Raw genomic sequence first — 15,490 nt, forward strand, 5'->3', positions numbered from 1 at the left:
TTTGTGGCAGTAATTTCGTTATGGCTGATAGATTGCAGGTGGCAACCCAGCCTCATCAGCAAACGGGAGATGATTACGCTGTGTAGATTTAATTACAGTAATAAGGTGTGGTCCACCCCCAGACCGAGTCCCTCTGGTTTTATTTTCTTTCTTCAGATACAGGAGAAGCTGTAATAATTCCCTCTCCTCTCTCTGTCCATGTCTATGTCTCCCCCCCCCCCCTTGCGCAGGCCTTACATGGATGCCGTGGTCTCTCTGGTGACGTTGATGCTGGACACAGGGCTGCCCTGTTTCCGAGGGCAGACAATCAAACTGTTAAAGTAAGTCGTGCCTCTTTCCTAATGGCGGGGCTGCCCTCTGGAACCACAAGTTAAGCAGGCCTGGGCCCAGTTTGGGCCGGAATTGCAGCCTGCCTTGAATTCCACGCAGAGCTTTTTCTTAACGGGCACAGCCAGACTCAGAATGGGCAGCCATGAGGCGGGTCTGGGGGGAGGTTGCTGTTCAAGAAACAACATTTGGGCAAATCGAAAAATAAGGGTCATGCAAAAGTTGCATTTTGTCAGTTGAGGTACAAAGTGACTGATAACAATATGAAAAGCAAATTGTGTAGTCCGGGCTTCTCAAGATTTATTTATTTGAAGCGTTTGTGCTCCACTCTTCAGCCAAACAGACCGCCAGAGTGGCTTACATGCAGCCAGTTAAAACAAGACAATTGTCTGCCCACACGATGCACAAGGGGAAGGGGACAGGGAGGGAAGTGGGAGGGAAAGCAAAGTTGGGAACCATTCTTAAGTAGTAGCTTTTACAGGTAAAGGTGAAGGTAAGGTAAAGGACCCCTGGACAGTTAAGTCCAGTCAAAGGCGACTATGGGGTTGCGGCACTCATCTCGCTTTCAGGCCAAGGGAGCCAGCGTTTGTCCACAGACCGCTTTCTGGGTCATGTGGCCAGCAGGACTAAACCACTTCTGGCACAATGGGACACTGACAGAAACCAGAGCGCACGGAAACAGCGTTTACCTTTCTGCCATGGTGGTACCGATTTATCTACTTGCACTGGCGTGCTTTCGAACTGCTAGGTTGGCAGGAGCTGGGACAAAACAACGGGAGCTCACTCTGTGGCGGGGATTCGAACCGACGACCTTTTGATAGGCAAGCCCAAGAGGCTCAGTGGTTTACACAACAGCGCCACCTGCATCCCCTATAGTTTTTACAACGACCAACTGGCACAGAAAGGCTGGAGGTACCTTATGGAGCTGGTCTTTCAGCAAAGCGAATGGGATGAGCCCCGCTTCCCATTTCTTCCCCTGTGGCAGCCTGGTGGAATGGCTGCTCCTGGGTGGCAGAAGCATCCATTTGGCCTGATGGAGCTGGTCTTTCAGCAGAGCTTGATGGAACAAGAATCCCGGGTCTTGAACGAGCATCCTTGTGTTTCCTTCCTCTGCCTAAGGCGCTCCTCAGAATACTGTCAAGTTCGCAGTTCTGAGGATTTCCTCCTACTCTTAACGCAGGCTTCCAAATGTCAAGAAGCGTGTCCTCTGAGCAAGGAAGCATCCCTGAGGAAAAGGGCACAGGTGTGAAAGAGCAGCACACACCTGGCGTGCAGTTTAGAATCACACCCCTCTGAGCAGTTATAATAATAATAATAATAATAAATTTTTATTTATATCCCGCCCTCCCCAGCCGAAGCCGGGCTCAGGGCGGCTAACAACACTAGAAAAGTGCAACAATATAAAAACATCATAAGAATTAATTAAAATCAAAATTAATGGCAACCATAAACTAAAGTATTGTAAAGATTGCTGAAGGAGTCAGGCTGTGCCCTAACCAAAGGCCTGGTGGAACAGCTCTGTCTTGCAGGCCCTGCGGAAAGATGTCAAGTCCTGCAGGGCCCTTGTCTCTTGTGACAGAGCGTTCCACCAGGTTGGAGCCGCAGCCGAAAAAGCCCTGGCTCTAGTTGAGGCCAGCCTAACCTCTCTGTGGCCTGGGACCTTCAAGATGTTTTTATTAGAGGACCGTAAGTTCCTCTGTGGGGCATACCAGGAGAGGCGGTCCTGTAGATACGAGGGTCCTAGGCCGTATAGGGCTTTAAAGGTTAAAACCAGCACCTTAAACCTGATCCTGTACTCCACTGGGAGCCAGTGCAGCTGGTATAGCACCGGATGAATGTGATCCCGCAGCGAAGACCCCGTAAGGAGTCTCGCTGCGGCATTCTGCGCCCGCTGGAGTTTCTGGGTCAGTCTCAAGGGCAGCCCCACGTAGAGCGAGTTACAATAATCCAGTCTGGAGGTGACCGTCGCGTGGATCACAGTGGCTAGGTCAGGGCGAGAGAGGTAAGGGGCCAACTGCTTAGCTTGGCGGAGATGGAAAAATGCCGCCTTTGTTATAGCTGTAATCTGCGCCTCCATAGAGAGGGAGGTATCGAAGATTACACCCAAACTCTTAACGGACGGTGCTGGCACTAATTGCGCCCCCGCAAGAGATGGGAGTTGCCCCCCTGATCCCATATCGCCCCGTCCCAGCCACAGGACCTCTGTCTTCGAAGGATTTAACTTCAACCGGCTCCCACGTAACCATCCAGCCACAGCTTCCAAGCATCTGGTCAGTGTGTCTGGGGCCGAGTCAGGATGCCATCCATCAACAGATAGAGTTGGGTGTCATCGGCATACTGATGGCAGCCCAGCCCAAAACTCCGGACAAGCTGGGCGAGGGGGCGCATAAAGATGTTAAAAAGCATCGGGGAGAGAATTGCACCCTGAGGCACTCCACACACCAAGGAGTGGCGGGATGACAGTTCTAAATTTTCCTTTTAAAAAAGCAGCCCTGGTTGCATAAAGTGCAGTGGTTTTTTAATTTTTTTTGTATAATTTTTTAATTAATTTTCACAAAAACAAAAGCTTGCATTCAAGAAAGAAGCATAAAATAAAACGTTTAAAACAACTATATACATTGTCAGTACAGTGATACCTCAGGTTAAGTCCTTAATTCGTTCCAGAGGTCCGTACTTAACCTGAAACTGTTCTTAACCTGAAGCACCACTTTAGCTAATGGGGCCTCCTGCTGCTGCCACACTGCCGGAGCCCGATTTCTGTTCTCATCCTGAAGCAAAGTTCTTAACCTGAAGCACTATTTCTGGGTTAGCGGAGTCTGTAACCTGAAGCGTATGTAACCCGAGGTACCACTGTATTGAATCCACATTATGGGATTACTTGAATCCCTGAAGTGCAGTGAATTAACTGAATGACCGAAGCGTGGCACAGCATTCAAGAGCGTAGGCATTGGATCGTTCCCATATCTGGAAGTGAAACAACATGGGACTTTAGAATAAATGGGATTAGGATCCAGCTGCCGGGCATCAGCCCGATTTCCACAGAGCAGCCTGTGTCTCACTTCGTTGCCAGAATCAGAGGCTCTAACTAAGAGATGAGACATTTTTGTCCTCGTAAGAACATATTCAATTTGGAGCAACCACTGCCTCCTAGGAGAGCGAGTTTCATAGTTTGTGCTGCTTGAAGAAGTCCTGTTTCCCCCCCATCTCTCCTGAATCTTCCAACATTCAGCTTCATTGGATATCCACAAGTTCTGGTGCTCTGTGAGAGGGAGAAATAACTTTTCTTCCTCCACTTTCTCCATGCCCATGCATGATTAGGTCTCTTCTCACTTGCCTTTTCTCCAAACTGCAAAGTCCCAAACTCTTGAGATCTCCTCTGCTTCCTCCTTGACAGGAACAGGTTCAGCCCCAACATGACGGAGAGAGAAGCGGCCAACTTCATCATCAAGATAATCCAGAGCTGCTTCCTCAGCAACAGGTAGGCCTCTACATTTCTGCTGGCTTATTTCCTGGTCCATCTCTAGCGAGGGAACCTTTCTCAGCCCAAGGGCCGCATTTGCTTCGGGGCAGCCTTCCAGGGGCCACATCCCAGTCGTGGGCTTGAGACAGAGGCAAAACCAGGAGGAGCGATGAATGAGAATTGTACCTTTGACGCAGTAGGCTGGATCTCCACTGATCTGGAAAACGCTATTTAAAAACACGCTATTTTCCATTGGCGAAAGATCGCTGCTCTACAGCACCCTCTGGTGTCACATTTTTATAACACCCTTTTCACGTTACAGTGGTGGTACCTTGGTTCTCAAACTTAATCCGTTCCGGAAGTCCGTTCCAAAACCAAAGCATTCCAAAACCAAGGCACACTTTCCCATAGAAAGCAATGCAAAACGGATTAATCCGTTCCAGACTTTTAGAAACAACCCCTAAAACAGCAATTTAACATGAATTTTACTATCTATTGAGACCATTGATCCATAAAATGAAAGAAATAAACAAGGTACTGCAGTCACACAATCAATCAGTAGCTGAACTGGGTTCCACACAGTCACACCCACAAAAAGAGCCACAAAAACGCAAAATAAATAGCAAAAACAGACAGACCTCAGTTCAACACTCAAACTGGAAGTGTGGAACTCAAATCGGAAGTGTAACACTCAATACGGAGCATGTTCGGCTTCCAAAAAGAGTTCGCAAACCAGAATGCTTACTTCCGGGTTTGCAGTGTTTTGGTTCCAAGTTGTTTGAGTACCAAGGCGTTTGAGAACCAAGATACCACTGTATAACTCACCGGTGTAGATTAGTCCTAGATGGCCAGTTCTGAATCGCCTGTTTCTGTTACCTTTTTTCCAGGAGTAAGACCTACGATATGATCCAGTACTACCAGAACGACATTCCTTACTGAACCCAGATGGGGTTATCCTGGGGGATCCACGACCCTGTCTCCGTTGTTCCAGCCTAGAAACGTGATTTCCTGGAAGTCACTGCGTCCTGCCTCCGGTCAATCCTCTCTGCGTGCGTGTGCATGTGAATGTGGGTGTGCCCGTTTTACAGGACCCTTGTAACAATCAGCACCTCTCAAATAGTTCCTCTTATCTTCGCCAGGGTGTCCGTGTCCCTAGATTACACAGCAGCTGGCTGCAGTCGCGGATTTTAAAAAAACCTGTCGCAGCTACAAATGAGTGTAAAACTCAGCAAGGAAACGATAAACCTGAGGAGTGTGGCGATTGCCAGGGGGTTTTGTTTTGGCTTTTGGAAGCAAGTTCCATTAAAACGCCCACTCTGTAGGATCCGGCAGCAGTCAAATGCTCTAGAGTCGCTGCTCAGTGCGGCGAGGAAGCATTAAGTTGCTCTTGGTGAATGCTGTAGAAATTGTAATGATAATCGTCTGTAGGTGGTGATAGCCCTGCATCTCTGTTAATATTGTACTTTGCACTGTAAATGGTTCCTGCTCCACGGTCAGTATTTCGTACCTACATGAAGAATGTATTTCCTCCCCCCTTTTGTGTGGTTTTAAGGAGAGAAACTCTATCCAAGATATATTTAATCTTAAAAAAAAAGGAATTAAAAAAATGAAAGCCTTAGGATACTTTACGTCTCGGTTCCAGCGTTTGTTTTTGTTTTTTAAAAATAATAAAAACAACCGGCTTTAGAGATCATGAGGATTAGGCAAATTCATGAAGAACAAAGGTATCGGCAGCTACTAGCCACAACGGTTGCCTCCACCGTCTCATCGGTTGCTGAGAATCGCAGGTGATCCAAGTGCTGTCGTGCTTGCAGGCCATGGCCAAAGGTCAGGAATGATAGGAGAGCAATGTCTGGAGGTGGGGGCATCGTGGTGGGCGTGGCCAGAGGCAAAAGTGGGTGGAGCAACAGATGCAAATTTTGCTTTTGGACAGTAGCTCAGTTTCAACACCCATTTGAACACACCTCTCCAGCCTCCGTCTGGAGGAGCAAGAGGCCTTATATAATAATAATAATTTACTTATTTATACCCCGCCCATCTGGCTGGGTTTCCCCAGCCACTCTGGGCAGCTTCCAACACAATATTAAAATACAGTAATGCATCAAACATTAAAAGCTTCCCTAAACAGGGCTGCCTTCAGATGTCGTCTAAAAGTCTGGTAGTTGTTGTTCTCTTTGACATCTGGTGGGAGGGCGTTCCACAGGGCGGGCGCCACTACCAAGAAGGCCCTCTGCCTGGTTCCCTGTAACCTCACTTCTCGCAGTGAAGGAACCGCTAGAAGGCCCTTAGCAGAGCCAAAGGGTTCTGTATTTCTGGGCAAGGTGCATCACGGAATCTCTTACCACTTTGCAAAATATCCCATCCCTTCCCAGCTGTCACTGGGAATCCCGCATTCTTTCGGACAGAGGGTGCTTTTCCGCACCGGCGTTGCCAGCTGCTCAGTTTGTCTCTGCACAAAAGAAGACCCCCCCCTCCACCTCCCCAGAGAGCAGCAGAAGCAAAATTTATAGCTTTGCATTTGCTGGGTTACTTGATCAGCACTATTCAAGTGCTAATTTTATTCTGCGCGGTGCAGATCAGAAAGCTCAGGGAAGAAGCTGGCGTAGTAACTCGCCAGCGTGATGCAGTCGTTTGGACACAACATCGATTGCTCCCTCCCACACACCTCCTCACAAGCCCCAGAGATGTGCAGTTGAGTTTTCCTCTTCCCCTACTCTCTTTTGGGCACTGGAAGTTGTTACGCGGAGAAATTGGATTTTTAGGAGGCGGTGGAATTTGTAAACAGAACCTTGAGCCCTTTGGAGAAAAAGCTGGGATGTAAAAGCAAACACAAAAGAGAAATAACAGCAAAACAGCGAGGTTTGTCCCACAAACCTCACCCAGCTCTCCCCTGCCCACCTGCCTAACTTAAACACAGTTTCTTAGTCTCAGTGTTGACCTCATAATAATAATAATAATAAATTTTATTTATACCCCCCCCTCCCCAGCCAAGACCGGGCTCAGGGCGGCTAACAGCCGATATAAAAACAAATTGATTGAAATACAACTTAAAAACAAGATTAAAATACAACATTAAAACATCAAAGCATTAAAATACAGCCTCATTTCAGTGGAAACTCAAATCAAAAACTTTTTTGGGGATGAAAATGTCAAGTCTCCACCAAGGCTAACTTTCCGGACTTGTCCTACATGGCCAGAAAAAAGCCAGGGAAGTCCCTAAATAGGAGTTCCATCACAGGAGGAGAAAGGAAAAGGAAGAAGGGGAGGGAATCACATTGATTCCAAACTGAAGGCCAGGCGGAACAACTCTGTCTTACAGGCCCTGCGGAAAGAAATCGGATCCTGCGGGGCCCTGGTCTCATGAGACAGAGCGTTCCAGCAGGCCGGAGCCAGTGTTGAAAAGGCCCTGGCTCTGGTTGAGGCTAATCTAACTTCCTTAGGGCCCAGGACCTCTAGGGTGTTGCTATTTACGGACCTTAAGGTCCTCCGTGGGGCATACTGGGAGAGGCCGTGAAGGGCTTTAAAGGTCAAAACCAGCACCTTAAATCTGACCCTGTACTCCACCAGGAGCCAGTGCAGCTGGAAAATGGCAGAGACCCCATAAGGAGCCTCACTGCAGGATTCTGCACCCACTGGAGTTTCTGGGACAGCTTCAAGGGCAGCCCCATGTAGAGCAGAGGGGAAGATGGGGCAAGATTCGAATTAGTTGGCTGTGCCTCTGATTGGTTCTGGTTCTGCCTGCTGTTTCGACCCCTTGCCTTCCACCTCACTGGCATGAGTTTAGCAGTTAAGAGTGCTGGACTAGGACCTAGTAGTCCAGGGTTCGAATCCTCGCCCAGTTCACTGGGTGACCCCGGGCTAGTCACTGCCTTTCAGACTGACCCTACCGCACAGGGTGGTTGTGTGGATAAAAAGCAGAAGGGGAGGAACATGTCAATCCCCTTGAGCTCCTAGGTGGTATATAATGTAAGGAATAAAGAGAACAAATGGTCACGAGCCACCACTGACCCGGGGATCCTCAACGCGTGCCTTACCACTGAGCTATGGTCTCACTGCGGCATTCTCTTAAAAACACGTTCCTCTCAGTAGCTTGTGCCACTGGCTTCTGTGCTGATCAAGCCGACTCGACTCCTTGCAACGGAACTACCTGGCTTTAGAGAGATGCTTGATTTATATTGCCATCACGGCTGCCATTCGTCTGTGTCGAGAGACAATGGAGTGCACCTCTGAGGGTGAAGTCACACTGTTGCATTGGCAGGAACAAAGTGACCATTCTGAGACGCAAACCTGAGTAGTATGTATGGAGATCCTGAGCTGCCCAGACGACAACACTCCCTTCTCGGCCTCGCTGATGTGGACCAAAGGAAATATAAAATATTCCTTCCAGTAGCACCTTAAAGACCAACTAAGTTAGTTCTTGGTATGAGCTTTTGTGTGCATGCACACTTCTTCAGATACACTGAAACAGAAGTTGCCAGATCCTTCTTTATAGTGAGAAGGTGGGGAGGGGTATTACTCAGAAGGGTGGTGGGAATGGGAGATTCTTATCTCATTATACATGACTAAGCCATTTTTCACCTTCTCACCCCTTGCCTTTTCCTGTAAGACCTATTGCAGTCGTTAAGAGTCGTCAACAGGCTCATCTCAGCTACCTGCCAATCTCCCATTCCCACCACCCTTCTGAGTAATACCCCTCCCCACCTTCTCACTATATAGAAGGATCTGGCAACTTCTGTTTCAGTGTATCTGAAGAAGTGTGCATGCACACGAAAGCTCATACCAAGAACTAACTTAGTTGGTCTTTACGGTGCTACTGGAAGGATTTTTTTATTTTGACTATGGCAGACCAACACGGCTACCTATCTGTCAAAGGAAATATGTTTGGCACCGGCTTGGCTGCAGGAGTTGCTGGAAGGAGACATAGAAGCCGCCATCCAACCATCTTAGGAACTCCAGTCTGCAATATTTACTCATTAGCATTTTCTTCTCCTGCAAGGCTGCGGAGGCTTAGGATCAGATTTTTCCTTCTCCTAGATGGGCTACCTTCCCAGCTTGACCAACCCCATCTGCCTCTCACTTCCCTCTACAGCAGCAGGTGCAGAAACCACCTTGTGGACCCAAAAATGGTCCTGTCCGCTCAGTCTTCTGGTGCCTGTCTTGGCATGCAAGGGGAAAGTGTCACAATCACTTAGATTTTCACGAGAGTTGCGCAGAGCTGCTACCAGGAGGCGCTCTGCAACAAATCCGAGGGCGAATCCAATTGAATCAAACACTGATTTTTTTCCATGCTGGGGAACGTACATTTCAGTTTGGTCCAGGCAGCAGCGAAGCGTCTTATATTGGGTGTTTTAGGCTACACCTTTGGAAGCTGCCTTCTGTTTTGCCTGTGAGATTTGCCCAGCCAGAACAATATTAGAATGGAAATGAGTTATCCTCTGAAACTCGCACTTCTCCAGATTCCACAGTGCAGTTCTCCAGCCAAGTAAAAAGGGGTGGCTCATTTGGTAGAACACAAGACTCTTAATCTCAGGGTTGTGGGTTTGAGTCTCATGGTGGGCAAAAGATTCCTGCTTTGCAAGGGGCTGGTCTAGGTGACCCCTGGCCAGAGTGGCTGGGGCAACTCATAATAATAATAATAATAATAATAATAATAATAATAATAAGTTTATTATTTATTCCCCAGCCACTCTGGGTGGCTCCCAACAGAAACCGAATTGGTGGTGCATGCCCTTCTGGCTTGCACTCTTTATAAAGCCTTGAGGAATGAGGTTATCACCCCTCTTTTATTGTCCATTCTGGGTCGCCCAGCCACTGCCACAGTGCCCTTTCTCTTAGCAGATCAAGATAAGCAGGTGACGGCTAAGGTTGCAAGGTTTTTAGCTGGGGCAATTAGAATAAGATCCACTCTGACTATTGATTCAAAACCCTAAAATGTATTTCATATAATTGACTTTTTAATTTTTATTCTTGTATATCATATTGTTGTTTTATTGCTATGGCTGATGGCTGACACAAATAAAGATGCATTCATTCCCCCCTGGGCAGCTCCCAACAGAATATTAATAACATGATAAAACATCAAACATTCAAAACTTCCCTAAACAGGGCTGCCTTCAGATCTCTTCTAAAAGTCCAGTTGTTGTTTATTTCCTTGACATCTGATAGGAAGGCGTTCCATAAGGCGGGTGCCACTACCAAGAAGGCCCTCTGCCTGCTTCAGGTATACTGGGCTGAGGCCATTTAGGGCTTTAAAGGTCAGCACCAACACTTCGAATTGTGCTTGGAAATGTACTGGGATGAGTGGAGCATAAATAGTAAAATTGTTGTTGGATTGTTGTTTAGTCGTTTAGTCGTGTCCAACTCTTCGTGACCCCATGGACCAGAGCACACCAGATACTCCTTTCTTCCACTGCCTCCCACAGCTTGGTCAAACTCATGTTGGTAGCTTTGAGATCACTGTCCAACCATCTTGTCCTCTGTCGTCCCCTTCTCCTTGTGCCCTCCATCTTTCCCAACATCAGGGTCTTTTCCAGGGAGTCTTCTCTTCTCATGAGGTGGCCAAAGTCTTGGAGCCTCAGCTTCAGGATCTGTCCTTCCAGTGAGCACTCGGGGCTGATTTCCTTAAGAATGGATAGGTTTGATCTTCTTGCAGTCCATGGGACTCTCAAGAGTCTCCTCCAGCACCATAATTCAAAAGCATCAATTCTTCAGCAATCAGCCTCCTTTATGGTCCAGCTCTCACTTCCATACATCACTATGTTGTTGGATAGAACGTCTCTATTTTCATTGGAGAAATGTTGGAGGGTGTGAAAGTTCTTCACACAGCATATTGTTAAACCGCGAAGGTCTTTGTCATCTCTGTTTTGGTCTGTAGCCACTGATAACCACTCACAGCCTCTATGGATTTCTCTAATCTTTTAAAGACATCCTAGTTGGTGGCCATCACTACTTCTTGTAGGAATCACATCCATAGTTTAAACATGTGCTGAACGGAGAAACCAGCTCCTCTGACGCTTCCCCCGAAGCCAGGAGGGGGTTTGAGTCTCATTTTGGATCTTTGTGCCTCTGGCCCAGCTGCGTTCTCGCCGCCAACCCAGCCTTCGAGAAAACCATGACGTTCAGTTGATGAAAGAATGAGAGACAAGGGTGGGAGGCTTGCCAGGGATAATCTGGCAATGCAATCAGAGAGCTCAGAAAAGTGGGGGGTGGGAATTGGAGGGGGGAGCATCTGCATGGCTTTTCTGCCCCAGGTTGGAGAAATAGATGAAGTTGGGCTGCAGGATCGTGCACAGCCCAAATCAAAGTATGTTTAAATTAAAAGATAAAGGGAGCTGTGTGCTGGCTGCACCCTGCAGGCCCCAGATCCAGCCGCTGACAGCTCAAAGGACCAGGCAGCAGGTAACAGGCAAGCCAAACACCTGTATGCACAGCTGCAGAGCTGCTCTGCCAGTCAGAGCCGACACTACTGGGCTACCTAGATGAATAGGCTATGCCTACACTGGTCCCATCACCTCCTGGCAAATAGAAGGGGAAGAAATGGAGGCAGTGAGAGATTTTACTTTCTTGGGCTCCATGATCACCGCAGATGGTGACAGCAGCCACGAAATTAAATGACGCCTGCTTCTTGGGAGAAAAGCAATGACAAACCTAGACAGCATCTTAAAAAGCAGAGATATCACCTTGCCGACAAAGGTCCGTATAGTAAAAGCTATGGTTTTGCCAGTAGTGATGTGTGGAAGTGAGAGCTGGACCATAAAGAAGGCTGATCGCCGAAGAATTGATGCTTTTGAATTATGGTGCTGGAGGAGACTCTTGAGAGTCCCATGGACTGCAAGAAGATCAAACCTCTCCATTCTTAAGGAAATCAGCCCTGAGTGCTCACTGGAAGGACAGATCGTGAAGCTGAGGCTCCAAGACTTTGGCCACCTCATGAGAAGAGAAGACTCCCTGGAAAAGACCCTGATGTTGGGAAAGATGGAGGGCACAAGGAGAAGGAGACGACAGAGGACGAGATGGTTGGACAGTGTTCTCGAAGCTACCAGCATGAGTTTGAGCAAACTGCAGGAGGCAGTGGAAGACAGGAGTGCCTGGCGTGCTCTGGTCAGGGGGGTCATGAAGAGTCCGACATGACTAAACAACTAAACAACAACACCAACAACACCATACATTTAAAGCACAATTGAAAGCACCCTAAAGAACCATGGGAACTGTAGTTTCCTCCCATGTTGAACCACAGTTCCCAGGATTCTATGGAGGGAGGGATGGGTTTTTAATCACACCCACACACCCACACCAATCAGTTCTGGGGGATTCCTTGAAAAATTGGGGTTTTTCCTTAAATTCAGTCTGACATAGCAGAAGGCAGCTTCCTAGGCCACCACTAGGGGGCAGCATCAGCCTGTCCCCCATGACCCACCAGATGCTCTGTGGGAAGACTCTGCAAAGTTCCTTTGCCCATTCGAGGTTTTTGTCTTTCTCTCCCCCCCCCCCTTTAATTACAGAAGGGAAGCTAGATATGGGAACCTCTGGGTGAACCTGGTCCTGCTTTTCCATTATTGCAGACACATGTTTGAGCATGCACGCATGGGCCAAGCCTGAGGTGACAGGGGGAGATTTATGGGTTGGGGCTGGAGCTGCGGAGAGGTTTAAGTTTGAAACGAGACAAATCTTGGCTCGGGTTCCGCTTGGGGAATCTGAGAGAGCTGGAAACAGACTCGCAGGCTTTGAGGGTCTCCCCCCACCCCTCTCCCCAGCCCTCGGTTCCCAAAAGGTGTGAGTGCGAGACCCTGCGTGTGAGAGGGCCCAGCCCTGGACGCCACCAGAAGGTTGTAAGGCAAAGCGAAAATAGCACAGCCCTCCTTTGAAAGCAGCAAAGCTTCTGTTCTGTTGGAAATAGAAGAGACGAGAATCTGCCATGGTTGTCCACATGGTTGTGTTTGTGTGTGTGTGTGTGTTCATGTCCACTCTCATTTTCTGTGTTGTTTTGAACGGGGTTTTTTAAAAACTACGGGTATTTCAATTGTATTTTGTACATCACCTTGAGAGGTGAGTGCAGAAGGCGATGAATATATGCATAATAAATCAGAATAGGGGCCCCAAGCCACCAACTAGGATAGCTTGAAAAGAAGAATTTTCATTTTATTTTATTTTTATCCCACCCATCGGACTGGGTCGCCCCAGCCACTCTGGGTGGCTTCCTACAAATATAAAAGCACAATAAAACACCAAACATTAACAGCTTCCCTATACAAGGCTACCTTCAGATGTCTTCTATAAGTCAGATACAGTGGTACCTCTGGTTAAGAACTTAATTCGTTAATCGCGCCACCGCTGCCGCACGATTTCTGTTCTCATCCTGAAGCAAAGTTCTTAACCCGAGGTACTATTTCTGGGTTAGTGGAGTCTGTAACCTGAAGCGTCTGTAACCCGAAGCACCTGTAACCCAAGGTACCACTGTGGTTGTTTATTTCCTTGACATCTGATGGGAGGGCGTTCCACAGGGCGGGCGCCACTACCGAGAAGGCCCTCTGCCTGGTTCCCTGTAACCTCACTTCTCACAATGAGGGAAGCGCCAGAAGGCCCTCGGCGCTGGATCTCAGTGTCCGGGCTGAACGGTGAGGGTGGAGACGCTCCTTCAGGTATACAAAACCGAGGCCGTTTAGGGCTTTAAAGGTCAGCACCAACAGTTTGTATTGTGCTGCAAAATGTACTGGGAGCCAGTGAAGATCCTTTATAAATTCATGGAGGAGATTCCTATTGACGGCTCTGCTCTGTTTCTGTAGACAGAGGCAACAAGTCTTGCTGGTTTCCCACATGGTTCTGGTTGGTTTGATGTAGTTTTTTGTTTCGTTCAAGTGCTGGCAAAGGCTGGCTGCTTCATATTGAACAGAGGACCACTGTCAGTCTTGAGGACTGGAGTAGATGAAAAATGCTCTGATCTAGTCTAGAATGGCTTAACATTCCCACTTACCCCTGAAGCTCACTGCGTGACCTTGGGGCAGCCACAACCTCTCAGCCTAATCCAGTGTTTTTCAACCTTTTTTGGGCAAAGGCACACTTGTTTCATGAAAAAAATCATGAGGCACACCACCATTAGAAAATGTTAAAAAAATTAACTCTGTGCCTATATTGACTATATATAAAGTAATACTCTTGAATAGGAATCAAATAAACACAAAGAAAGTATTTTATAATTACTTTATTATGAAATAGTAAGTAAACAGAAATATGAAAAATTATAAAATACTTTATTCAGTGCGCAACCTGGGCCTGTTTGGCTGAACACAAAGCTGATATTCTGGCTGGAACCGAACGTTGTGGACCGTTCTCTGCTCAGTGGGGATTGATCCGCTGATCCCCACTGAGCCTGCGGAGAGGGAGATGTCAGAGCCCCGCTGCTCTCTATGGGGAATCGGATGAGAGCGGACCGCCTGTCCACTCTCATCCGATCCCATCCGATCTGATCCCCACCCAGGACGGATGGAAAATAGGGTGGACACAGTCCGGTGCCCGCCTAGTGGGCGAAAATTTGACATTTTTTTTTAAAATCTTTCGAATTTTTCAATTTTTCCACGGCACACCAGGCAACATCTCGCGGCACACTAGTGTGGTTGAAAAACACTGGCCTAATCTACCACACAAGGTTGTTGCAGGGGGGAAAACAAGGAAGAAGAGGACCAATCCTGCCCCCTTTCGCTCCCTGGTGAGAAAAGGCGGGAGATTAAAGCAGTAAATTCCCAACAAAAGTGGTATTCAGAGGCATATTCAGTGGAGAAAGAACGTCTTTATCACAGTCTGCCTATTTCTATTGGATTTGAAATTCTTTTTACATAGGAAAATTGTTTTTCAGATATATGGAATTGTTTCTATATATGGACTTCGTTTTTAATTGTCGGCGTCCTTACTGTGAAAATGCTTCAAGATATTTTATGGGAAGCATAAAGACAAAGAAAGCAGTTGTGGCGAGTAGCCATTGACAGCCCTCTCTGCCGTGAATCTGTCTTAGTCCGCTTTTAAAGCCATCTGAGTTGGCAGCCGTCACTCCTTCAAGTGGGAGTGAGTTCCACAGTTTAACTGCCGACTGCTTTCTCCTGTCTGGAATCTTCAAAAAATTAAACTTCGCTGGCTGTCCCTTATCAAAGGAGGAGAAAGAAACCTCTCTTTATCCTTTTCCTGTGCCATGCAGAATTTTATAATTCTATCACGTCCACCCCTCGTCCTTAAACTCGCTTCCTCCATAAATAGCCTCAGGTGTTGTAGCCTTGCCTGATACAGGAGTTTCTTCTCTCTCTCCCTACCCCCCTCACTTTGGTTGCCCTAAAAAGCGAGGCATGGAAAGGTCCTTCTTAGTCTCAAGCGCTGACTTCAGGGCTAGTGGGTGGGTTTTAAACTTGCCTGTTTAAAAAATGTGTCGTCTAATTGGGGCGCCTTGGGAGATGCCATAAGGAATACACGAGGCCAATTCAGCGCTCAGACAATGCATCTCACGCTTATTAACTCCATTAGCACCACTGGTGGCAAAACAAGAACCAAGTAAATAGATGAGGAAAACCCTGGAAACCTTCCAAAAGAGCGCATGAAAAGTCAAAGGCAGGCAGAATGAGAGAGAGAGATACATTTTGATATCCTAGGGGTGTCTCCAGGCTCCCCATATTTTGCAGGAGAGAGGTGAGGGCCTACCAGAACTATTTAGCCAATTGTGGA

General features: G+C 47.5%; 1 protein-coding gene across 1 annotated transcript in view; it reads left to right on the forward strand.

Moving 5' to 3' along the window:
* The window catches only part of PI4KA (phosphatidylinositol 4-kinase alpha), a 107,042-nt gene extending 101,627 nt beyond the window's left edge, over positions 1-5,415 (forward strand). Inside the window, exons 53-55 of the mRNA XM_082202973.1 lie at positions 231-320; positions 3,722-3,805; positions 4,675-5,415. Of these exons, the coding sequence (XP_082059099.1) occupies positions 231-320; positions 3,722-3,805; positions 4,675-4,726 (226 nt within the window). The 3' untranslated portion in view covers positions 4,727-5,415. The remainder of the gene's footprint in view (positions 1-230; positions 321-3,721; positions 3,806-4,674) is intronic.
* Positions 5,416-15,490: the final 10,075 nt, after the last annotated feature.

The sequence above is a fragment of the Podarcis vaucheri genome, assembly GCF_965113315.1.
Source record: "Podarcis vaucheri genome assembly, chromosome: 16".
Lineage (NCBI taxonomy): Eukaryota > Metazoa > Chordata > Lepidosauria > Squamata > Lacertidae > Podarcis > Podarcis vaucheri.